Consider the following 26,140-nt stretch of genomic DNA (forward strand, 5'->3'; position numbering starts at 1 on the left):
CTCACCTGCTGACATGCTTCTCTCCCATCACGTCCACAGACTGGAAGAGAGCAGGGCAAATGGCAGACTGGAGGCCTAGATCACCAAGTGAAGTTCAGTTTCAAATGCTCTGGGCATCTCCAAAGTTCTGTGAAGGAAAAAAACAAAACAAAACCTGATCCAAAATGGTCCGTTTTCTAGCAAAATATGTGATAAAGAACTGACGCTAGAAGATATAGAGTATCTAAAAGGACCAATAAACACAAGAAAAAATAATAAAAATGACTACCCTATCCAACCTCCCACCCCAAAATGCCAAGGGCATATGGTTCCCCAGGTAAATTTCTTTAAACCACCAAACTCTTGGTTAAATCCCATTTTTTTTTACCTGTTCTGGTACATATACCACCACAACAGAACAAACTAGGAAAAAGCACTGCTAAATTCAATTAACGACCACGAAACTCAACAGGTTTTTAAATTCTGCCTAGCAATTAAAATTTTATTTCCCTGGACCCCACATACTCCTCCTTCTAGACAACCGTCTCACATCTTTCTCCTAGAACTTCCATCACCTCTGTCACCTCTCCCATCCTCATCCTTAGCTGATGACCTGACTTCATAGAAAAATAAAAACAACCAGAAGAGAACATCCATGAGCCCCCTCCTCTATCACACGCATCCACCTACTTGTATCTGTACCATGTTCTCAGCCTCCCTTCCTGTTCAGACTGCCTGTGCTTCTGTCTAAACTCACACCCCCTCCATTTACACACCAGATTCTGTCTCCTCTCGCTTACACAAGCACACCACTCCACCTATATTTTGCCCTCTACTGGATCATTCCCGTCAGCATGCAAGTCAGTTATAATTTCTCCCTCTTTAAAACATGCAATTAACCCCACTTCCCTCCCTCCACTCGCCCTATTCCCTGCTTCCCTTTACAATAAAATTCCGTCAGAGTCATCTGTGCTTCCTGGTTCCAATTCTTCCCTATTACCTCCTATTAGGCTCCAGCCACCTTTGCCCCCAACCCCAACCACTCTCATCAAGTTCCCCCATGGCCTCCTCTGAGCCACAAGCCTCTACTCTCACCTACTTGCTGCGCTCATCAACCACTCCCTCCTCCATGAAGCCCCTTCTGGTTTCCCTCGTCTCTCACTGGTCCTTCATCTCAGTCTCCTCTGTTCACTGACTCCTTGTTGCTGGAGAGCCTGGGGTTCAGTCCATGGACCTCTTCATTTTTGTTTACCTAAAACCACTCCTTTGATAATCTCACCTACTCTCATGCTTTCAAAGCCATCTGTATGTCGTTCTCAAATCTAATCTCTAGCCTGAACCTCCTCCCTGAACCCCACAATTGCCTATCCCCTTACATACATGAAAAGCATCTCAAATGTATCATGTCCGAAACTGAATCACTGATCATCCCCAGAAATCTACTCCCACCTCCGTCTTCCCAACCTCAATAAAGGGCAAACAAATCCTTCTGGTCACTCCAGCCAAAAACTGGGCTCAGATTTGACTTCTCCCATTTTTTCTTATCCCACATCCAATATCCAACAAATCCCAGTGGATCCACCTTCAAGATTTGTCGGGAGTGTGACCACCTCTGAACACCTCCATTGCTCCCATCCTGGTCCAACCACCCTCAGCTGTCACCTGAAATAAGTCACCAGAAATACCCTCCAGTGACTCCACAAGTCATTCATTATAAAGATGACTCCTTACTCTCAAGACCTCCTCTATCTCTGATGTGAATTCACACTTCTTTCCCCCTGGCTTAGCCCTCCTCCTTCTGACCTTCTTATTGTTCCTTGAACACCCTGGGCAGTTCGCATCTCAGGGCTTTAGAACTGCTCTTCCCAATATTGACCACTCAGTAAGTACATGGCTCACTCCCTCACCTCCTTCAGGTCTTTGCTCAAATGTCACTGTCTCAGTGGGGCTTCCCTGACCTCCCCCCACTTTTTTTTAAGACAGTGTCTCATTCTGTTGCCCAGGCTGGAGTGCAATGGTGCAAACTCTGCTCACTGCAACCTCCACCTCGAGGGCTCAAGTGATTCTCTTACTTCAGCTTCCTGAGTAGCTGGGATTACAGGTACCCACCACCATGCTTGGCTAATCTTTAGTAGAGATGGGGTTTCACCATCCTGGCCAGGCTGATTTCAAACTCCTGAACTCAAATGATCTGCCCACCTTGGCCTCTCCAAGTGCAGAGATACAGGCATGAGTCACCACACCTGGCCTCCCCATTTAAAATAGCAACCCCTGCCCCTGCCTCCTAGCACCTGTCTCCCTCCTCTGCTTCATTTTCTCTAGAACACTACCACCTCTGACATATTATATATCTTAACTATTTATTTGTTTACAGTCTCCTTTCCCCAGCTAAGATGAAAGGCATTTTTGTCTATTTTGATCATTGCTGTATTTCCAGTGCCAGGACTGAATAAATTCTTGCTGAATAAATGCATGATAAATTCTGAAGCTATTCAAACTTTTACAGAGACAGACCAAACAATGAAAGTGTCAAAATTTTTACAAAGCCAGAATAACACCAAAAACAAATCTGAAAAAAAAAAAAAATTGAAACGCAAAAACAAGAAAATCATAAATTAGTCTTATTTCAAGTATTTTATATTTTTAGCAAATAAAACTAAACAGTGCATTAGAAGGTCATAACAAATTGAGGGGGATTCAACTCAGAAATGCAAGCAAGCGTGGCTTGATACAAGGAAATCTGCACATACAGTTTACCACATTCGCACATCAAAGGTGGACCAAAAAGTTTTTCAGTAGGCATTTAAAAAACATTAGAAAGAAAATAATCTAATAACAAGCGTGATTACATACTTAATATACAAATGTCTCTTTTTTTAACTCAGTGGTAATTTACTTTTTCAGTCTCATAAAGAAGGGCTCTCTAAGCAAGATATAAACACAGAAAATGTAAAAAAAAAAAAAAAAAACCATAATAAACTTGGCTATACAATTTTTTTTTTTTGGAAGCAGAGTCTTGCTCTGTCACCCAGGCTAGAATGCAATGGTGCAATCTCAGCTCACTGCAACCTTTGCCTCCTAGATTCTAGCAATTCTCATGCCTCAGCCTCCAGGGTAGATGAGACTAGAGTCATGTGCCGCCTGCCCCCACCCCACCCCTATTGCTGGCTAATTTTTCTATTTTTAGTAGAATCAGGGTTTCACCATATTGGCTAAATTTTTTTTTAACTCCAATGAAAAAGAGTTTAAGCAAAGTCAAAGATAATTTAAAACTAAGTCACAAAATATTTGCAACATGTAAGACTTTGTTTTCTTAATTTTCAAAAGTTTTTACACAATTTTTTTAAAAGCCAAAAATCCCATATGTCACCTTGATGCAAATTAGAAAAAGGACTCCCTTCCTCATCATACTTTACCTGTACTTTTTGGAAAAACTATCACAATGTACTAATTTTGTTAGAGCAAGACACTTGACTGGCATCTGCCAGAAAAATGGCATAATAAATATTAAAATCTATGATTTCTATGATGAGACTGGCATCCCTTAGGTTGGACAGAACTGAACAACTGTTAACATCTGTGTTCTAGATTTAGATCACAGTAAACAGGATTTTTCACTTATGTAAACACCTACCAGGATTAAAACATTGTGTTAGATGAAGGTAAAAATTTTTTTTTTCAGGATGATAAACATTCTTTACCACTTCCCCAATCTGTAATACCTGCAATACTCCCCAACCTTTCCAAAGTGTCCCCAGGAGATGGTGCTCCGCTTTGAGAATCAGGAGTCTGGAAGTTGCTGGGGGTGAGGGGGACATTTTAACTCTTAATTTTATGCTTTTTGATATGGTTTGGATATTTGTCCGCTCCAAATCTCATGTTGAAATGTAGTCCCCAGTGTGGGAGGTGGGCCTGGCCGGGCGGGAGGTAGTGGATCCTGGGGGCAGATCCCTCATGAATGACTTGGTGCTGTCCTTGCGGTAATGAATGAGTTCTCTGGTGAGCTGGTTGTTTGGAAGGGTGTGGCCCCTTCTCTCTCTTGCTCCTGCTCTGGCCATGTGATGAGCCTAATCCCTGTTCATCTTCCACTGGGAGTGAAAGCTTCCTGAGGCCTCCCCAGAAGCCGATGTGGCACCACACTTCATGTACAGCCTGCAGAACCATGGGCCAATTAAACCTCTTTTCTTTACAAATTACCCAGTCTCTGGTATTCCATTAAAGCAACACAATAAAGGCCTAATATACTTTTCTGTGCAGCTTGAATTTCACCATGTGCATACATAAAAAAAATAACTACAATATAAAAATATAAATAAATGAAATTAGTACTCTGTGGAGGAGATCAGTATCAGGAATGGGGGTGATTCTAATAAAAGCCACATAATATTTATGCTGGTATATAATAGTAACAGAGGTCTGAGGTCTAGCTTAGCAGTAACCAGTTGAACAAGCCTGGTCCAGAAAGCCAAAGGCTTGCATCTCATGGTATTTTGCACATCTCAATGGATGGTCCAGTGTCCAGCAGTGCTCAGACCCATTCAGATGGGAGAGCACCTGCGAGTCATGATACTTTCTGCTGAAGAGCATTAAATATGAAATACTTCATTCTACCACATAAACTATGATCTCACAAACACCATTCATTTAGCTAATGTGCCTTGATTTAAAATGTCAGCTTAATTAAATTTGCATGCTTTAAAAGATAATGGAGGTATGCTGGGAAGATGGCCGCCTAAGAACAGCTCAGGACTTCAGCTCCCAGTGAAAGTGCAGAGGGTGAGTGGACGCCGCATTTCCAGACGAACTCTTATTGCCCACAGACCAGGAGATACCCAGGCAGAGGGGTCGCCAGCGTCGCAGTCCCAGCCGGTGCGGCTGTTTTGGCCCCTGTGGGGCTGATTCCGCCCGCGCGGCTGCTGTGACCACTCCCCGTTGCTGCGGTTCTCCGTACAAAAGCCACTGGTCTGGGAGCCCTCTTAGCTGGCGAGCAGAGCCTTGAGACGGCAGAATAGCCCATTCATCTGAAATAGCGAGCCAGGCCAGGAGATTCCTAGGCAAAAAATCCGCCAGGAGCCGGCGCCGCAGTTCGAGCCGACTCCGTGAGTCGCAGCACGGGAGATCCCGGTGCCTTTTCAACAAGCGACCGGAACGCGGGGTCCTTCAACTTAAAAGAAAAGACTCTGAGTCAGGGAGCCAGGTGATCAGGCTCGGTCGGTCCCACCCCTCCACCCCCAACAACAAAGAAAACAAAAACAGTAACTGGAAACCCTCTGGGTTGAGCCCTTCAAACCAAGCACAGCTGAACCCAGACGGTCCGGCTCCGTGGGGGAGGGGCTTCCGCCATTACTGAGACTCTCCACCACTAAGGAGGCAGGCTGCCGTTGCCGAGGCAACCCGCCGTTGCCGAGGCAACCTGCCACAACGGAGAGAGTCCGCCATAACAGAGGCGGGGCCACCATTGCCAAGACAGTTCTAACTACGCCCATATAAAAAGGTCTACAGGGAAGAGCTCAGGGCAGCTGGGCGGAGCCCACAGCAGCTCAGCAAAGCCCCTGTGGGCAGGCAGTGGCTAGGCATGCTGCTAGCTGGGCGGGTCAGACCTGAAAGAAAAATCAAAAAAGGCAGTAGTGCAACGGAAACTCATAAGGCTCCAACTCCCTGGGACAGAGACAGACAACAGGTGGATAAACCCACAAAAATGGGAAGAAACCAGCGCACAAAGGATGAAAACTCCCGAAGCCAGAACACCTCTCCTCCTAAAAGGGATCACAACTCCTCATCAGCAAGGGAACCAGACCGGATGGAGAAGGAGGGTGATGAAATGACAGAATCAGACTTCAGAAGGTGAGTAGTAAGAAACTACAATGAGCTAAAAGAACATGTTCTAACCCATCGCAAAGAAAATAGGAACCTTGAAAAAAGATTGGACGAACTGCTGACGAGAATGGACAGCATAGAGAGGAGTATAAGTGAATTGATGGAGCTGAAAAACGCAACACGAGAACTTCGTGAAGCATGCACAAGCTTCAACAGCCGAACTGACCAAGCAGAAGAAAGGATTTCAGAGGTCGAAGATCAACTCAATGAAATAAAAAGAGAAGGCAAGAACAGAGAAAAAAGCGCAAAAAGGAATGAACAAAATCTTCAAGAAATGTGGGACTATGTGAAAAGACCTAATCTATGTCTGATAGGTGTACCTGAATGTGATGAAGAGAATGAATCCAAGCTGGAAAATACTCTTCAGGATATTATCCAGGAAAACTTCCCTAACCTAGCAAGGCAGACCAATATTCAAATCCAGGAAATACAGAGAACACCACAAAGATATTCCTCAAGAAGAGCAACCCCAAGGCACATAATCGTCAGATTCACCAGGGTTGAAATGAAAGAGAAAATGCTAAGGGCAGCCAGAGAGAAAGGTCGGGTTACCCACAAAGGGAAGCCCATTAGACTCACAGCAGATCTCTCAGCAGAAACCCTACAAGCCAGAAGAGATTGGGGGCCAATATTCAACATCCTTAAAGAAAAGAACTTTCAACCCAGAATCTCCTATCCAGCCAAACTAAACTTCATAAGTGAAGGAAAAATAAAATCCTTTGTGAACAGGCAAGCACTCAGAGATTTCATCACCACCAAACCTGCTCTACAAGAACTCCTGAAAGAGGCTCTACACATATAAAGGAACAACCAGTACCAGCCACTCCAAAAACACACCAAATGGTAAAAGAGCATCAACACAATCAAGAATCTGCATCAACTAACCAACAAAACAGCCAGGTAGCATCAAAATGACAGCATCAAATTCACACATAACAATACTATCCCTAAATGTCAATGGACTAAATGCCCCAATCAAAAGACACAGACTGGCAAATTGGATAAAAAGCCAAAACCCATCAGTGTGCTGTATCCAGGAAACCCATCTTACATGCAAGGATACACAAAGGCTCAAAATAAAGGGATGGAGGAAGATCTACCAAGCAAATGGAGAGTAAAAAAAGGCAGGAGTTGCAATTCTCATCTCTGATAAAATAGACTTTAAAGCAACAAAGATCAAAAGAGACAAAGAAGAACATTACATAATGGTAAAAGGATCACTGCAACAAGAAGAGCTAACGATCCTAAATATATACGCACACAATACAGGAGCACCCAGATACATAAGGCAAGTTCTTAATGACTTACAAAGAGACTTAGACTCCCACACAATAATAGTGGGAGACTTTAACACCCCATTGTCAATATTAGACAGATCAACCAGACAGAAAATCAACAAGGATATCCAGGACCTGAATACAGACCTGGAACAAGCAAACCTAATAGACATTTACAGAACTCTCCACCCCAAATCCACAGAATATACATTCTTCTCAGCACCACATCACACCTACTCTAAAATTGACCACATAATTGGCAATAAATCACTCCTCAGCAAATGCAAAAGAACAGAAATCATAACAAACAGTCTCTCAGACCACAGTGCAATCTAGTTAGAACTCAGAATGCAGAAACTAACTCAGAACCGCACAGCTTTATGGAAACTGAACAACTTGCTCTTGAATGTTGACTGGATAAACAATTAAATGAAGGCAGAAATAAAGATGTTCTTCGAAACCAATGAGAACGAAGACACAACATACCAGAATCTCTGGGACACATTTAAAGCAGTCTCTAGAGGAAAATATATAGCAATGAGTGCCCACATGAGAAGAAAGGAGAGATCTAAAATTGACACCCTATCATCAAAATTGAAAGAGCTAGAGAAGCAAGATCAAAAAAATTCAAAACCTAGCAGAAGACAGGAAATAACTAAGATCAGAGCAGAACTGAAGGCATTAGAGACACAAAAAACTCTTCAAAAAATCAGTAAATCCAGGAGCTGGCTTTTTGAAAAGATCAACAAAATAGACAGACCACTAGCCAGATTAATAAAAAAGAAAAGAGAGAATAACCAAATTGATGCAATAAAAAACGATAAAGGGGATATCACCACAGATTCCACAGAAATCCAAACCATCATCAGAGATTATTACAAACAACTCTATGCACATAAACTAGTAAACCTGGAAGAAATTGATAAATTCCTGGACACCTGCATCCTCCCAAGCCTAAACCTGGAAGAAGCCGAAACCCTGAATAGACCAATAACATGGTCTGAAGTCGAGGCAGCAATAAAGAGCCCACCACCCAAAAAAAGCCCAGGTCCAGATGGGTTCACAGCTGAATTCTACCAGACATACAAGGAGGAGCTGATACCATTCCTTCTGAAACTATTCCAGACAATCCAAAAAGAGGGAATCCTTCCCAAATCATTTTAAGAGACAAACATCATCCTGATACCAAAACCCAGCAGAGACTCAACAAGAAAAGAAAATTTCAGGCCAATATCCATGATGAACATAGATGCAAAAATCTTCAATAAAATACTGGCAAACCGATTGCAACAGCATATCAAAAAGCTCATCCACCATGATCAAGTAGGATTCATCCCGGGGATGCAAGGCTGGTTCAACATACGCAAGTCCATAAACGTAATTCACCACATAAACAGAACCAAAGACAAAAACCACATGATTATCTCGATTGATGCAGAGAAGGCTTTTGACAAAATTCAACAACCCTTTATGCTAAAAACCCTCAATAAACTAGGTATTGACGGAACGTATCTCAAAACAATAAAAGCTATTTACGACAAACCAACAGCCAATATCATACTGAATGGGCAAAAACTGGAAGCATTCCCTTTGAAATCTGGCACTAGACAAGGATGCCCTCTCTCACCACTCCTATTCAATATAGTACTGGAAGTTCTAGCCAGAGCAATCAGGCAAGAAAAAGAAATAAAGGGTATCCAAATTGGAAAGGAGGAAATCAAATTGTCTTTATTTGCAGATGACATGATTGTATATCTGGAAGACCCCACCATCTCAGCCCAAAATCTCCTGAAACTGATAAACAACTTCAGCAAAGTCTCAGGATACAAAATCAATGTGCAAAAATCACAAGCATTCCTATACACCAGTAATAGACTTCAAGAGAGCCAAATCAAGAACGAACTGCCATTCACAATTGCTACAAAGAGAATAAAGTACCTAGGAATACAACTAACAAGGAACGTAAAGGACCTCTTCAAGGAGAACTACAAGCCATTGCTCAACGAAATAAGAGAGGATACAAACAGATGGAGAAACAGTCCATGTTCATGGTTAGGAAGAATCAACATCGTGAAAATGGCCATACTGCCCAAAGTAATTTACAGATTCAACGCTATTCCCATCAAGCTACCAATGACCTTCACAGAACTGGAAAAAAACACCTTAAACTTCATATGGAACCAAAAGAGAGCCCGCATAGCCAAGTCAATTCTAAGCAAAAAGAACAAAGCAGGAGACATCACACTACCGGACTTCAAACTATACTACAAGGCTACAGTAATCAAAACAGCATGGTACTGGTACCAAAACAGAGATATAGACCAATGGAACAGAACAGAGGCCTCAGAGGAAATACAACACACCCACAACCATCTGATCTTCGACAAACCTGACAAAAACAAGCAATGGGGAAAGGATTCCCTGTTTAATAAATGGTGTTGGGAAAACTGGCTAGCCATGTGCAGAAAGCAGAAACAGGACCCCTTCCTGACACCTTACACCAAAATTAACTCCAGATGGATTAAAGACTTAAACATCAGACCTAATACCATAAAAACCTTAGAAGAAAATCTAGGCAAAACCATTCAGGACATAGGTGTAGGCAAGGACTTCATGACCAAAACGCCAAAAGCAATGGCAACAAAAGCCAAAATAGACAAATGGGACCTAATCAAACTCCACAGCTTCTGCACGGCAAAAGAAACAGTCAGTAGAGTGAATCGGCAACCAACGGAATGGGAAAAAATTTTTGCAGTCTACCCATCTGACAAGGGGCTGATATCCAGAATTTACAAAGAACTAAAGCAGATCTACAAGAAAAAAACAAACAAGCCCATTCAAAAATGGGCGAAGGATATGAACAGATACTTCACAAAAGAAGACATACAGGAGGCCAACAAACGTATGAAAAAATGCTCATCATCACTGGTCATCAGAGAAATGCAAATCAAAACCACATTGAGATACCATCTCACACCAGTTAGAATGGCGATCATTAAAAAATTGGGAAACAACAGATGCTGGAGAGGATGTGGAGAAATAGGAACACTTTTACACTGTTGGTGGGAATGTAAATTAATTCAACCATTGTGGAAGACAGTGTGGCGATTCCTCAAGGACCTAAAAATAGAAATCCCATTTGACCCAGCAATCTCATTACTGGGTATATATCCAAAGGATTATAAATCATTCTACTACAAGGACACATGCACACGAATGTTCATTGCAGCACTGTTTACAATAGCAAAGACCTGGAACCAACCCAAATGCCCAACGATGATAGACTGGATAGGGAAAATGCGGTACATATACACCATGGAATATTATGCAGCCATCAAAAACGATGAGTTCACATCCTTTGTAGGGACATGGATGAACCTGGAAACCATCATTCTCAGCAAACTGACACAAGAGCAGAAAATCAAACACCGTATATTCTCACTCATAGGCGGGTGTTGAACAATGAGAACACATGGACACAGGGAGGGGAGCACTACACACTGGGGTCCGTTGGGGGGAAATGGGGGAGGGGCGGGGGGGTGGGGAGGTGGGAAGAGATAGCATGGGGAGAAATGACAGATACAGGTGAGGGGACGGAAGGCAGCAAAGCACACTGCCATGTGTGTACCTATGCAACAATCTTGCATGTTCATCACATGTACCCCAAAACCTAAAATGCAATTTAAAAAAAAAAAAAAAGATAATGGAAAACATGATTTTAAAATACAGATGAAAAACCAGCTGTCTGTGCGTTATTGGCAACTTTAGAGTCTTTTCATTACTACTCCTCTGTTACTGGTTTATGTATTCTTTTATCTTTTGAAAGCATGCAAGTTGTAGAAAGCATAAAAACTTTTTTTAAAAGTAAGGTTTAATTTTCCATGACCCTGGTCAGGCATGGTGGCTCATTTCTGTAATCCCAGTATATTTGGAGGCCATGGTGGGAAGATCACTTGCAGCCAGGAGTTTGAGACCAGCCTGGGTAATAAAGCGAGGCCCCATCTGTATAAAAAAAAATTTTAAGTTAGCCAAGTGCAGGAGTTCAAGGCTACAGTGAACTCCTGGAATTCACGGAAAGCTATGGTCACCCCACTGCACTCCAGCATAGGCAACAGAGTGAGACTCTGCCTAAAAAAAAATAGAAAAAAAAATACTTTTATGTAAGCCTAAAGTAAGTTCAAAATAAGTTTTTAAACATGATAACATTGGTCGGGCGTGGTGGCTCATGCCTGTAATCCCAGCACTTTGGGAGGCCAAGGTAGGCAGATCACTTGAAGTCAGGATTTCGAGACCAGGCTGGCCAACATAGTGAAACCCTGTCTCTACTAAAAACACAAAAATTAGCCCAGTATGGTGGTGAGTGCCTATAATCCCAGCTACTTGAGAGGCTAAGGCAGGAGAATCGTTTGAACCCAGGAGGTAGAGGTTGCAGGGAGCCAAAATCATGCCACTGCACTCCATCCTGGGTGACAGAGTGAGACTTTGTCTAAAAAATCAATTAATTAATTAAATTAAATTAAAGGATATAATTCAAGTAAGTTCTGCAGTTAGTAATATTGTACAAATATTGAGCTCCTAGTTCTGGTCATTTTGCAGTGATTACATAAAATGTTAACATTAGGGGAAGCTTGTGAGGGGTATACAGGGCTCAGTATACTATTTTTGCAACTTTTTTGTAAGGCAAAAATTAGTTCAAAATTTAAAATGAAGAACATTATGGGAGAAAACTTGAATTTGAGAATGTTACTTACATTAAGTTTTTCTGCAAATTGGGAAAAGGCAGTTATTCCATTTTAGTTAAGAATGTTTTATTCCTTCTTGAAATGCACCAGAGGGAAAACAGTTTGGAAAACAAGGTGTAGGGCTCAGCAGAGACCTGAGGTCCCAGCCTGGCTTTGATGCTAATTCAATCAATGCAACATCTTAGTTTCTTCATTTGCAAACTGAAGGGATACGACCAAATGGGTTATTTTCCAAGGAGCCCAGACGTTTGCATGCTGCAAAGGCTCCTCAGGTGATTTGAACCCACACCCTTGGTAAGAACCACAGGGGGAGGTTCTCTTTAAAGTCTCTTTCCAACCCCTTTGTCTCATCTGCTTGATTATGTCCTATTTATTCTTAAAAGCCTAAGTTTGAAATCACCTCCTCTGTGAAGTCCTCCTGCCAAGAAGAGATCAACCAGAATTCTGGAGATGCTCGTCCCAGCTGAGGTAAATTTATGTGATAAATCTAGAGGAGCCGACTGGCTCAAGGGTATCCTGCAGTGGGTGTAGTGGTACATGATGCCCCTCTCAGGGCCCATGCGCTCATTCTCTCAACTGATGGAGTGTTGGCAGCTGAGGATTTATAGTTAAGTCCCTCCGTGGGAGTTACTCTTGGCTTGAGGGAACAAACCACCTGCACACAAATCTCTTCACCAAAATCCGTTTTCTGGGCCAGGCGGAGTGGCTCATGCCTGTAATCCCAGCACTTTGGGAGGCCAAGGCAGGTGAATTATCTGAGGTCAGGAGCGCGAGGCCATCCTGGCCAATATGGCAAAACCCCATCTCTACCAAAAATTCAAAAATTAGCTGGGTGTGGTGGCACACACCAGCTACTCAGGAGACTGAGGCAGGAGGATCGCTTGAACCCAGGAAGTGGAGGTTGCAGTGAGCTGAGATCAAGCCACTGCACTCCAGCCCGGATGACAAAGCAAGACTTCATCTCAAAAAAAAAAAAAAAAAAAAATCCATTTTTTAGAGAATCCACCTTAAGACAATTACCACTACCAGTACCCTTCACTGTGTGAAGTTACACATGTGCAGGAACATTTATTGCAGCATGGTTGCAACAGCAAAGCATAAACACCGTCCATCAGCAGGGAGCCGTAAATCATGGCACACCACACAACAGAATAATATGCAGCTGGATAAAAGAATGAGAAAGCACCTTATGTCATGATATGACACAAACTTCAATGTATAAGTGGCTGGGCACAGTGGCTTACACCTGTAATTCAAGCAATTAGGGAGACTGAGGCAGGAGGATAACTTGAGGCCAGGAATTGGAGACCAGCCTAAGCAACATAGCAAGACCCCACCTCTAAACCAATAACAATAAAAAATTAAAGTGAAAAAGCAACGTATGGAGGAGTATAATATGCTACCTTTTTTTTTTTTTTTAAATGGAGAGCTTTGACAAATAAAAGCAGCTACTTTTTAAAATGAGGAGAAGGCTAGGCGTGGTGGCTCACACCTGTAAGCCCAGCACTTTGGGATGTGGAGGGTGGGGATCGCCTGAGGCCAGGACCAGCCTAGCCAATCTGGTGAAACCCTGTCTTTACTAAAAATACAAAAAATTAGCTGTGTGTCATGGTGCACACCTGTAGTCCCAGCTACTCAGGAGGCTGAAGCCCAAGAATCTCTTGAACCAGAAGACAGAAGTTGCAGTGAGCAGAGACTGCACCACCACACTCCAGCCTGGGTGACAGAGTGAGACTTCGTCTCAAAAAATAAAAAAAGAGGAGACTATATATCGTCATCCCTCAGTGTATGTTAGAAATTGGGTCCAGACCCCCTGTGTATACTGAAATCCACACATGCCCAAGTCCCACAGTCAGCCCTGCAGAACCCATGAATATGAAAAGCAACCCTCTGTAAACACAGGTTTCCTATCCTATGAGTACTGTATTTTCAACTTGCATTTGGTTGAAAAAAAAAAATCTGTATATAAGTGGACCCTCCAGTTCAAAGACATATTGTTTAAGGGTCAACTGTATGCATGTTTATATTCATAGAATATTTCCAGGCATATTTAGAGGAAACTAGGAACACTGGTTGCCTCTGGGGAAGGCATTTTGGATGGCTAAAGAGGTGAAACGAGAATTTCTTTTAATTATATAGCTTTTTTTTACCTTTTAAGTTTTGAACCACAAATACTTTAGTCAAACTAAGGAGACTGAAGAAAGCAAAATAGAATAAATGTTGAGTACTGAAGAGAGACTTTGGGCTTGGAGAACAAGAGCCATGGATGGTTCTCAGGAAAGTTTCTATAGAGTTATGCAAAGAGCATTTAGGCCAGGCACAGTGGCTCACACCTGTAATCCCTGCATTTTGGGAGGCTGAGGCAGGTGGATTGCTTGAGCCCAATGGTTTGAGACCAGCCTGCGCAACACTGCAAAACCCCATCTCTACAAAAAATACAAAAATTAGCCAGCCATGGTGGTGTGCATGACTGTGCTCCCAGCTACTTGGGAGGCTAAGGCGGGAGGATCACTTGAGTCCAGAAGTTCGAGACTGCAGTAAGCCATGATTGTGCAACTGCACTCCAGCCTGGGAAACAGAACAAAACCTTATCTCAAAAATAATTTTTTTAAAAACATAAAGAAAAAGAAATAGAGCTCTTCATGGGGCAGAGTCAGTGGGGAACAGGAGGAGAGGAAGTGAGAGAAAACACACTCAGGCCACTCTTCCAAGATGTCCGGGACAGCGGGGGAGGTTTCCTCTCTGTGTCCCTGGCCCTGCCTTCACAGGTGGACATGTGAGCCAAGCACAGCTACTTCCTGAGCTGGCCAGCAGCCTGCGAGGCAGCAAGCACTCTAAACTTCCCCCCTTCAGAAACAAACTTGGCTAATCAAGTTTCTCTCTATTCAGCCTTTAACCTGGGGAATATGTAAAGCATCAAGGAAGAGCCAAGAGTGAAGCCTAAGAGACGCACAGAGACAGGTGGTCGGATTGAGGGACCCTGTTAGGCCGTGCAGGGTGCAACACCACCAGTGAGCAAAGCAAGTTGAGAGGTAGAGACACAGGGAGCAGGAGGTGTGAACCATTTTTTGAGAATAAAAACATCAATAATAGAGAAAATAGGCTGGGTACAGTGGCTCACACCTGTAACCCCAGCACTTTGGGAGGCCGAGGTGGGTGGATCACCTGAGGTCAGGAGTTCGAGACCAGCCTGGCCAACATGGTGAAACCCCATCTCTACTAAAATTACAAAAATTAGCTGGGTGTGATGGTACATGCCTGTAACCCAGCTACTCAAATGGCTGAGACAGGAGAATCACTTGAACCCAGCAGAAAGACGTCTCAGTGAGCCAAGATGGCACCACCGCACTCTAGCCTGAGCAGCAAGAGTGAAGCTCTGTCTCAAAAAAACAAAAATAATAGAGAAAATAGAGAAGGTAGCTGCACAACCACCATGATTCCACAAGGCTTGGGCCAAGATCCATGGGCTTCTGTGACTGAGGTTGCCAGGCCTGCTTTAGACAGGGGGAGGTCTCAAAGTGTGGGGCCTGGACCAGCAGCATCAGTATTACCTGCAAGCTTGTGAGAAATGCACATTCTCTGGCCCCATCTCCGTCTGACTGAATCAAAAACCCTGGAGGTGAGACTCTGAAACCTGGGCTTTCACCAGCCCTCCGGGTGATTCTGGTGACTAGTTTGCAATCCACTGCCTTAGACCCTGTCTCCACAAGGCCCAGTTGTAATAGGAGCCCTATGCGTGGATCTCTGGCTGTATATCTTTACAACAAATGCCACAGCTAAAGCTAGCATAAGCTCTCTAGCATAAAATCTCCTTTTCTTCACCAAAAGAGCCTAACACAGCCATGCCCCACTAGTCAAAAGAACTTTCATTCTTACTTTAAGCCACCTCCTCCAAGAAGCCTTCCCTGCAGATCTATCCCAGCCTAAGTTAGACGTCATTCCTCCGTGTTCCTGCAGCCACCCTTGTTATGCGGAACCCCCATCGACTCCAGTGGGGATGGCACCACGTTCAAGGCACCGAAAAAGAGAACCAAAGACAGCCAATGAGACATGAGATTTTTACTGGGCACTTACATGTTGGGGAGAATGTCCAGGGCAGCGGGTTGAGCAGGAGACCTGCAACCACTTGCAAAAGGCATACAGTTTCAACAGCAGTTCACATAGTATCCTCCCTCTAACAACCTCCACCTGGCAACCTTCATTTGACCCCAAACAAAGGGCCTGGATCCCCTGTACAGCCCAAATTCCACAGGATGGGAATAGGGTCAGAGCTCAGAGGCTCTTCATAGATGAGGAATAAATCTCCAGGGTAAGCCACTCCTGGATTCCATGGCTCAGAACTCCCAACTGCATGCAGGAGCATCCGCTATATGAGCTCCTTCTCAGGGCATGCTTAAGTAACTCCTCTCAGGTGAGTTTACCAGACACTGAATCCACCCCCAAGCCCCTGCAACTTCAAACATAACGCTATCAACCTGTCCTGTCAGCAAAGATTTATTAGTGCACCTCCCACTAGAATGGGGCTATGTCTTCTCTGTATTTCCAGCACTGGGTACTCAATTAATACTAACTATTAATAACTATTATTATTAAGCAGTCTATACACAGAAGGGAGAGGATGGAATGCTTATTATTTTATATAAACCATGGCAGTTTCTTTAAACATCTAATTGCTCTCTCGTGAGTTTGCTCAGCAGGTCACGCCTGCTGAGCCAGGTGAAAATTATTAGTAATCCTGAGTTGAATTAACTCATTGTTTCTGTGTGGAGAATTCCAGGTGATTAGCAGATGATCACTGGGCAGAGGCAACAGAAGATGGCCAGATGGCATGCCCCGTGGACTGGGTCTGTGTTTGTTGTACATATAAAAGGTCCCTTCCCTCAAGGAACCTGCCCACCAGGGAGGCAGACACATATCAGGTCACTATAACACAAATGGTAAGTTCTAGAAGGATGGTACAACAGTGAGATAAAGAGAGAGAGATCAGGTACAGTGGCTCGCACCTGTAATCCCAGCACCTTGGGAGGCTGCAGCAAGTGGATTGCTTGAGCCTGGAAATTGAAGACCAGCATGGGCAACATAGCAAAACCCCATCTCTACAAAAAATAAAATTAGCCAGGAGTGGTGATGTGCACCTGTAGTCCCAGCTACTCAGGAGGCTGAAGTAGGAGGATTACTTGAGCCGAGAAGGTGGAGGCTGCAGTGAGCCAAGATTGTACCACTGCCCTCGAGCCTGGGTGACAAAGCAAGATGCTGTCTTAATGATAATAAGAATGAGAGAGGAAGAGAGAGAAAATAAGAGAGTACTGAATACAGACACATAGCATGTATATGTGAGCCAAAACCATGAGAGGATAAAGGGAAAATATGCATAACTGCTACTATCTTCATTTCTTTTCTTTTTTTTCTTTTTTGAGATAGAGCTTCACTCTTATTGCCCAGGCTGGAGTGCAATGGCGTGATCTCGGCTCACTGCAATCTCCGCCTCCCGGGTACAAGTAATTCTCCTGCCTCAGCCTCCTGAATAGCTAGGATTATAGGCACCTGCCATCACACCTGGCTAATTTTTGTATTTTTAGGAGAGATGGGATTTCACCTTGCTGGCCAGACTGGTCTGAAACTCCTGACCTCAGGTGATCTGCCTGCCTTGGCTTCCCAAAGTGCTGGGATTCCGGGTGTGAGCCACCATGCCCAGCCTACTATCCTCATTTATATGCTAGTCACAAGCTACTTTCTTCCACTACTCATTCCATGTTGCAGTTCCTCAGCCAGTACCTCAGTTGCTCAAGTTCTTTACTTGGGGGATGACTCAAACCTTCACTCCCAAAGGGGTGACTCCTTGGTGGACCTACCTTTTTTACATTTAACATCTCTCATTGGGCATGATAGTATTAAGAGGTGTTCCAGAGACTGCCCTGGGTTCCAGACACGGCCTTCCTTGCCTCTATTTTATGACAGCCACCAAATTCCCCCTAATAACTGGAATCAATCACTCCAGACAGTAGTTCATAGCCAAGTGGCCCTCTTATCTCCAAATCAATGCAAGCATCATGGTGCCTCCTAGTGGAAGAATTTCCAAGACCGCCAAACCAACAGAACCCAACATTGCAGGAACAGCAGGCAAAAATTCTGTGAATGGGTTAAGTGTGTAGAAAGAAAAACCTAAGATACAATACAATTTAAAGAGTTTGAAGAAGAAGCAATTTACAAATTGGGGAACACCAGGCCAAAAGGGGTTAAGTATTCTGATGAGAATCCACCAGTTGTGGTGAGCCGAGATCACATCATTGCACTCCAGCCTGGGCAACAAGAGTGAAATTCTGTCTCAAAAAGAAAAGAAAAGAAAAGAAAACCAATTTCTTCTCAGAAAAGGGGGTTCTCAGCTGTCATATTCTAATTAGCACTTTTAAGAAATGCAATGAATTTAAAGCCAGTTTAGCGAAAGACAGGTTAGTCGGGGAACCTTTTGGTCTGAGCAGTACAGGAGAGGAAAATAATGCCTGGCATTTGCCCTTTGAGAGAAAACCTTCCACAGGCATGATCTTATGTGACTTAACCCCGAATACCTTCTCCCCATACCACCCCAACCAAAACACACAGTGTATCCAGAATAATGTGTGGGTATGCATATTTATTTAGCAGGGAAGAAGGGCCTCATTGCATCAGATTCTCCAAGGGCTTTGTTAAAGGGTTAGGGCCACTGGTCTGATAGATGCAGCCCAGAATTGGTTTTCAGCAAACTGGGTCCAGGTCCTCATCTGTGGAAAAGTAGTGTTGGGTGGTATGATCTCAGTAACCTCTTCCAGCTCCTGCTGCCGCTCTGTGTTACACTCTCCAGGCACTTGGGAGTCAGAACTTACTTCCAGGACCTAGAGGTGGCTCAATCTTCACCATCTATCACGTCCTGCCCCAGGACCTGTCATGAAGTGATGAGGATGTCTTGCCTGCCTGGTGACAGGATTTGCAGCCAATAAAACCCTCCACCAGGCAAGAGGATTGTGAGACCTGTCTGGCTACAATTTATTCTCCTTGGTGACTTTGACTGACTGCAGCCAAGTGCCAGGAAATTTGAATCTGAATGCTGCTGCCTGTGAAATTAGCTTAGAAAAACATACAGGCTCTCTTCAACAATGGGCAATTCCAGCTGAATCTAAAGAACCACAATTGGAGTGGGATAAAGACACACAAGCAGACACTGTCCAGCTCGGCAGAGTCTTGGGAAACCAGAGGGAGATTAACTTCTTACTGGAGGGAGCACTTTAACCTGCGGGAGAGGCAGTCGCTCAGCTTAGAAAGGTTGAATGGAGGCCGGGCGGGGTGGCTCACGCCTGTAATCCCAGCACTTTGGGAGGCCGAGGCGGGTGGATCACGAGGTCAAGAGATCGAGACCATCCTGGTCATCATGGTGAAACCCCGTCTCTACTAAAAATACAAAAGATTAGCTGGACATGGTGGCGTGTGCCTGTAATCCCAGCTACTCGGGAGGCTGAGGCAGGAGAATTGCCTGAACCCAGGAGGCGGAGGTTGCGGTGAGCCGAGATCGCGCCATTGCACTCCAGCCTGGGTAACAAGAGCGAAACTCCGTCTCAAAAAAAAAAAAAAGAAAGAAAAGGTTGAATGGAGGCAGGAGAGACCCGAAGGGATGGGGGAGAAGTCAGAAAAGCATTATTGAGCTCATCTCAAGAATGCATTCAGGAAGTCATGGGTTTGAGCAAGGAAAGGGCAGCTTCAAGGAAGATGTGCAAGCACATTAGTTGCAGCGATGTGTGTGTAGAAGCACAAGGTTGGAGGCAACCTGCATGTGCATCCCTGGGAGACCACTGAAACATACTGGGGAATACTATGTGGCCATTAAAAAGAATGTGGTAGAGGCTGGGCACAGTGGCTCACGCCTGTAATCCCTTCAAGAGGTCAAAGCGGGCAGCACCTGAGGTCAGGAGTTTGAGACCAGCCTGGCTAACATGGTGAAACCCCGTCTCTACTAAAAATACAAAAATTAGCCTGGCATGTGATGAGTGCCTATAATCCCAGCTACTCGGGAGGCTGAGGCAGGGAGAATTGCTTGAACTTGGGAGGTGGAGGTTGCAGTGAGCCGAGATCGGGCCACTGCACTCCAGCCTGGGTGACAGAGCAAGACTTCATCTCGAAAAAGAAAAAGAGTGGTCGGGCACAGTGGTGCATGCCTGTAATCCCAGCACTTTGGGAGGCCGAGGCAGTCGGATCATGAGGTCAGGAGTTCGAGACCAGCCTGGCCAACATGGTGAAACCCTGTCTCTACTAAAAATACAAAAATTAACTGGGCATGGTGGCAAGCACCTGTGATCCCAGCTACTTGGGAGGCTGAGGCAGGAGAATTGCTTGAACCCAGGAGGCGGAGGTTGCAATAAGCCAAGACTGCACCACTGCATTCCAGCCTGGGTGACCGAGCAAGACTCAGAAAACAACAATAATAAATAAATAAAAGAATGTGGTAAATCAATATGGACTCATACAGAAAAAACTCCATTTTTCTTTACTTTGTTAAATAAAGAAAAAAAGCAAGGCATAGAAAAGCATATAAAGTATGTGGAATATGTTACTCTTTATGCTGTTAAAAGAAAAATGCTTATAGATTTGTTTTATCTCTGAAAGAATTCCCAAGAAACAGGTCAGAAGTGGAAGGGAGACTCACTTTTCATCTTCTACGTTTTCAGAACTTTTGAATTATTTACTACATGCCTGTATTCCTGTTTGAAAGTGTAAACAAGTGAATAACGTTTAAAAAAAGGAGAAGGGGGCAAAAAGCATCAGTTGCTACCCTCCCTCCAAAGTCAGCTCTGCCACGGAGCCATCTTCCCTTCCAGATGGGATAGTTAACTTCATGTGCCAACTTCGTAAGCCACGGTACCCAGATAGTTGGTCAAACATTATTCCAGATGTTTCTTTGAAGCTGTTTTTGTTTTGTTTTTTTTTTTCATTTTGTTTTGTTTTGTTTGAGATGGAATTTCAATCTTTCACCCAGGCTGGAATGCAATGGTGCGATCTTGGCTTACTGCAACCTCTGCCTCCCATGTTCAAGCAACCCTCCTGCCTCAGCCTCCCAAGTAGCTGGGATAACAGGCATGTGCCACCATGCCCAGCTAATTTTTTTTTTTTTTTGTATTTTTAGTATAGACTTGTTGCCCAGGCTGGTCTCAAACTCCTGACCTCCAGTGATCCATCCACTTTCACCTCCCAAAGTGCTGAAATTACAGGCATGAGCCACCACACTCAGCCAAGGTGGTTTTCAACTGAGATTAACATTTAAATCCATAGATTGAGTAAATTAGATGACCTTCCATCGAATGGGTGGGCCTCATCCAATCGGTTCCTCAGAGGCAAGAAGGAATTCTGCTGGCAGACTGCCTTGGGACTCAAACTTCAACTCTTCCCTGGATTTCCAGGCTGCAGGCCTACCCTGCAGATTTTGGACTTGCCAGTCTCCATTGTCGTGTGAACCAATGCCTTAAAAGAAACTTCTCTACAGATACACACCCTGTTGGTTCTCTTGATCTGGAGAGCACAGACACTAGGGCTTAAGAGAATCTCTGGGCCCGGGCTTGTGCATAGGCACAGATGAGGCAGCCTTTGCAACCTGCTAGGGAAGGGATGGGGTCTGAGAATCATTCACATGGAGACTGGACACTGACCTCACTCCGGGATCAGAGCTGGGAGGAAGGTGGGTATGCCCAGGCCTCCCCCTGCATGTGAAGCAAGCCCACCCATAGTTCTCCCACGGACACTTCGAATACTCCCAGAGCGTGAACTGGAAGCTCTGTTTGCTTCCTCCTGGCCCTTCCTCAGAATCTTTCTTTTCTGTTTCCTCTCTCACTCTCCAAGTCCTTTCCCTCCATATCTTCTTTGTGAACAAGGTTATACCAATAAGGCAAAAATAAAGATGTTGCTATGTTGCTGTTTCCTCCCGGGCTATGAGCTTATTCATCTCTGTTCAGTTACTCTTGATGGCTTCCAGTGCCAGCAAGTTCTGCTGAGCAGAAAAGACAGTCAGTCAGCTGGTTACTTTGTCTCAAAGACCCACATAGTAAGTTTGACCATTGTCCTCAGCTTTCCTTGACCAAATAAAACCAGGCGATTCAAGTCAAGAGGATTGAAAATGACGTGTAGATAGATGCCGGGTGCGGCGGTTCACGCCGGTAATCCCAGTACTTTGGGAAGCTGGAGCAGGCGGATCACTTGAGGTCAGGAGTTTGAAACCAGACTGGTCACCATGGTGAAACCCCATCTCTACCAAAAATATAAAAAATTAGACGGGTATGATGTCATGCTCCTGTAATCCCAGCTACCGGGAGGCTGAGGCAGGAGAACTGCTTGAACCCAGGAGGTGAAGATTACAGTGAGCCGAGATCACGCCACTGCACTCCAGCCTGAGCAACAGAGCAAGACTCCATCTAAAAAAAAAAAAAAAAAATGACATGTACTGATAGCCTCTTTTTTCTCCCTTCCCAACTCACAATACACTGCATTATTCATTCGGATTGTGTTGTTCATTCCTTATTCCACCATGAAATCGGGCGTAAAATAATCTCAGACCTTGTATTGGGTGGTCGCTTTACACTAAGTCTCCTTTCACGTATTCCAGATTCAATTAAGCAGTCAATCCACAAAGACATATTGAACTCAGTTATGATGAAGGCAGCACACTAGCCATTGAAAAGATTCAAAAGGGCAGAAAAAGAGCGTATGGACAAGACGAGTGGATAAAGCACAACACATAAACAGCTCATAATAAGCAAAGCAGTACCAGGCTAAAGAAGTGACAGATCAGAGGAGAGCAGTCATTGTGGGCTGGAGTGTCTCAGAAGGCTCTGGCCTTGAAGACACATAGGAAGGCACTGAAAATAGACAGAAGTTAAAAAAGAATCCTGCTTCACCTTCTGTTACATCACTTAGTCTCTACAGCTACCCAGCAGGGCAGGTACTTCAGGCAAATCTTCCCATTGTCAGGTGGGTTTAGTTTAAGTCACCAGATGTTTTCTGCCACATACCAGGAAGGGATATTCAAAGAGGCCGCTTGCTTTGACCAATGTTACCCAGCATGTTGATGCCAGAATCAGGGCTGGAGCCAGGTTTCCAAACTCCGTAGTTGGTGCGCTGGTCGTTGAATGAGAGAAATGGACAGGATTTCCAGGCAAGCGTATTCAGGCAGAAGGGCCCAGAGGCACAAGGGAGGGAAGCTGAGAAAAGTGGGCACCCATTCTCAATCTCATAGGACATGACGCACACACGTGCATGCGTGCACACACACACATGCACACTCCGTTTCCTTCAAATTACATTTCTGCCTGAGTGTGAACAAGCACACATCAACTTATGCACACATACACCAGGATTTAAGAGGACAGCTTTGACCTCTAGGACCTTGCCCCCGATAGGAATCCAGTTCCAAATTCATTCAGCAGGATTACTATGATAATAGAAAAGCTTGCATTTGAGGCCGGGCATGGTAGCTCACACCCATAATCCCAGCACTTTGGGAGGCCAATGTAGGCAGATTACTTGAGGTCAGGAGTTCGAGACCAGCCTGGTCCAAATGGCAAAGCCCCCATCTCTACTAAAAAATACAAAAATTAGCTGGGCGTAGTGGTGCATGCCTGTAATCACAGCCACTCAGGAGGCTGAGGCAGGAAAATCACTTGAACTTGGGAGGCGGAGGTTGCAGTGAGCCGAGATTGTGCCACTGCACTCCAGCCTGGGCGACAGAGCAAGACTCAGTCTTAAAAATAAAAATAAATAAGCTCACATTTGAGTTTGTCTGACTTTATGTCAGAAACTCACAGAGGAAGTAATAGTATAATAACACTATTCAGCCAAATAAATAAATGGAGCTTTGTCATCCATGCAAAGCTATGCGCATTGCCCCAGAGCTGATAGTTTCAGCCACACAGGAGAATTATCAGCTAGACAAGGAATTTGTTCTAGGAGCAGTAAATTGTGGGGTGAGTTGTTCACTTCAGCTCATTGGTCTGGGCATCCAAATGGACAAGACTCCACCATCAGGTGACCAGCCTGGATACACTATCACTGGGAGCTGTTACAAGCCTGGCTGATGTGAGCAGAAAAGGATGGCGTGTGATCTGCCAAGAGATCCTGGACAGTGGCCTCCACTTTCTCTACCCAGGTCGGCCAGTCTCCTTATCACCACAGTCAGGATAATAAAGCTGCGGTTTATTTGGATCCCTCAGAGGACGCTTCCACATGGGAACAACTGCAGCTGTCATCTTGGACTTTACTCCGAGCAGACTCAGTGGAGAAAGCAGGAGCATTCTGGGCGCCTCTGTAGAGGGGCTTCAGATCTGGATAGATTCCCAAGCAGGGCGAAGTTCAGCTTCCTCCGGGATATTTCCTCCAGCTGGCTGCTGGGTTTTGCAATGTCCTCCCTTCATATTCTCTAGAAATCCAGACCCCCTACTTTTTTTTCTTTTTTCTTTTTGAGATGGAGCCTCACTGTGTCACCCAGGCTGGAGTGCAATGCATGGTCTAGGCGCACTGCAACCTCCACCTCCCACGTTCAAGAAGTTCTCCCTGTCTCAGCCTCCCGAGTAGCTGGGATTACAGGCGCCCACCACCAAGCCCGGCTAATTTTTGTATTTTTAGTAGAAACAGGGTTTCGTCATGTTAGGCAGGCTGGTCTTGAACTCCTGATCTCAAGTGATCTGCCTGCCTCGCCCTCCCAAAGTGCTGGGATTACAGGTGTGAGCCACTGCGCCCAGCCTATTTTACAACTTTATAAATTACAGATAAATTATAACAATGGGAAAAAAATTATAACAATGGAAAATAGGCTGTGCATGGTAGCCTACACCTGTAATTCCAGCACTTTGGGAGGCTGAGGTGAGAGGATCACTTGAGGTCAGGAATTCAAGACCAGCTTGGCCAACATGTCAAAACCCCATCTCTACTAAAAATACAAAAAATTAGCCAGGCATGGTGATAGGTACCTATAATCCCATCTACTAGCGAGGCTGAGGCAGGAGAATTGCTTGAACCAGGGAGGTGGAGGTTGCAGTAAGCCAAGATTGCACCATTGCACTCCAGCCTGGATAACAGAGCCAGACTCCATCTCAAAAAAAAAAAAAAAAGTTTCACCTCCACTTACACATTTATTTTAATATTCCCAATCTCTTTCTCTGTCACCCACTACGTTGCCCAGGCTAGACTCCAACTCCTGGGCTTAAACGATCTTCCCACGTCAGCCTCCCAAAGTGCTGGGGTTTCAGGCATAAACCACTATGCCCAGCAAAATCTTATCATGTATTAACTTTTTAAAAGAAATCTACTCCTGGCCGGGCACGGTGGCTCACATCTGTAATCCGAGCACTTTTAGAGGCCAAGGTGGGTAAATCATTTGAGTTCAGGAGTTCGAGACCAGTCTGGCCAACATGGTGAAACCGTATCTCTACTAAAAAATACAAGAATTAGCCAGGCATGGTGGCCGGGGTCTCTAATCCCAGCTACTCAGGAGGTTGAGGCAGGAGAATCACTTGAACCCAGGAGGTCAAGTTTGCAGTGAGCCAAGATCGTGCCACTGCACTCCAGCCTGGGCCACAGAGTGAGACTCTGTCTCAAAAAAATACAAAAAAAAAAAAAAAGAATTATCCAGGCATGGTGGTGCACATCTGCAATCCCAGCTACTCAGGAGGCTGAGGCAAGAGAATTGCTTGCACCTGGGAGAGAGAGAGCGGCGCAGTGAGCAGAGATGGCGCCACTGTACTCCAGCCCAGGTGACAGAGCGAGACTCCGTCTCAAAAAATAAAAATAAAAAAATTGCCCACTCCAGAGATGTCATACAGACCCCAAGATGCCCCCTGTGGCATTCCCCTGCTGGTAGTCACTCTCCTATGCCACCCTGGGGAGCAAAAACAGGGTACTACATGCACCCTTTGCCCACAAAAATGATGGGGAAAAGTTTATTCCGACAGTGAACTGGTGCCATCTAGTGGCCCATTGTGTCCCTCAGTCACTCCACCACAGAAATGTGTCCCTCGAATGAAGTTTTTGTGAATAGTAATATTTGGGGCTTCTTTCTGGGCTAACCCTTGGTAATATCCAAGACAAGTTTTCCCATAATTTTGGTATCCCTTTTCTGAAATCCTCCCCCATGACAGGCAGGTGTAATGGAGAGAGAGCAGGGGTCAGGTCCGCCCAACTCTATGCGTAATGCATCCACAAGCACTTACTGGCTATAGGACCTTGGCAAATTACCAAACTTCCCTGAGCCCAGAATTC

General features: G+C 44.6%; 1 protein-coding gene across 1 annotated transcript in view; it reads right to left on the reverse strand.

Annotated features, from left to right (window-relative positions):
* LIPG (lipase G, endothelial type) overlaps positions 1-26,140 on the reverse strand; it is a 70,930-nt gene that overhangs the window by 37,105 nt on the left and 7,685 nt on the right. Inside the window, exon 2 of the mRNA XM_010336834.3 lies at positions 6-127. Within this exon, the coding sequence (XP_010335136.1) occupies positions 6-15 (10 nt within the window). The 5' untranslated portion in view covers positions 16-127. The remainder of the gene's footprint in view (positions 1-5; positions 128-26,140) is intronic.

Source organism: Saimiri boliviensis, chromosome 13, assembly GCF_048565385.1.
Source record: "Saimiri boliviensis isolate mSaiBol1 chromosome 13, mSaiBol1.pri, whole genome shotgun sequence".
Taxonomy (NCBI): domain Eukaryota; kingdom Metazoa; phylum Chordata; class Mammalia; order Primates; family Cebidae; genus Saimiri; species Saimiri boliviensis.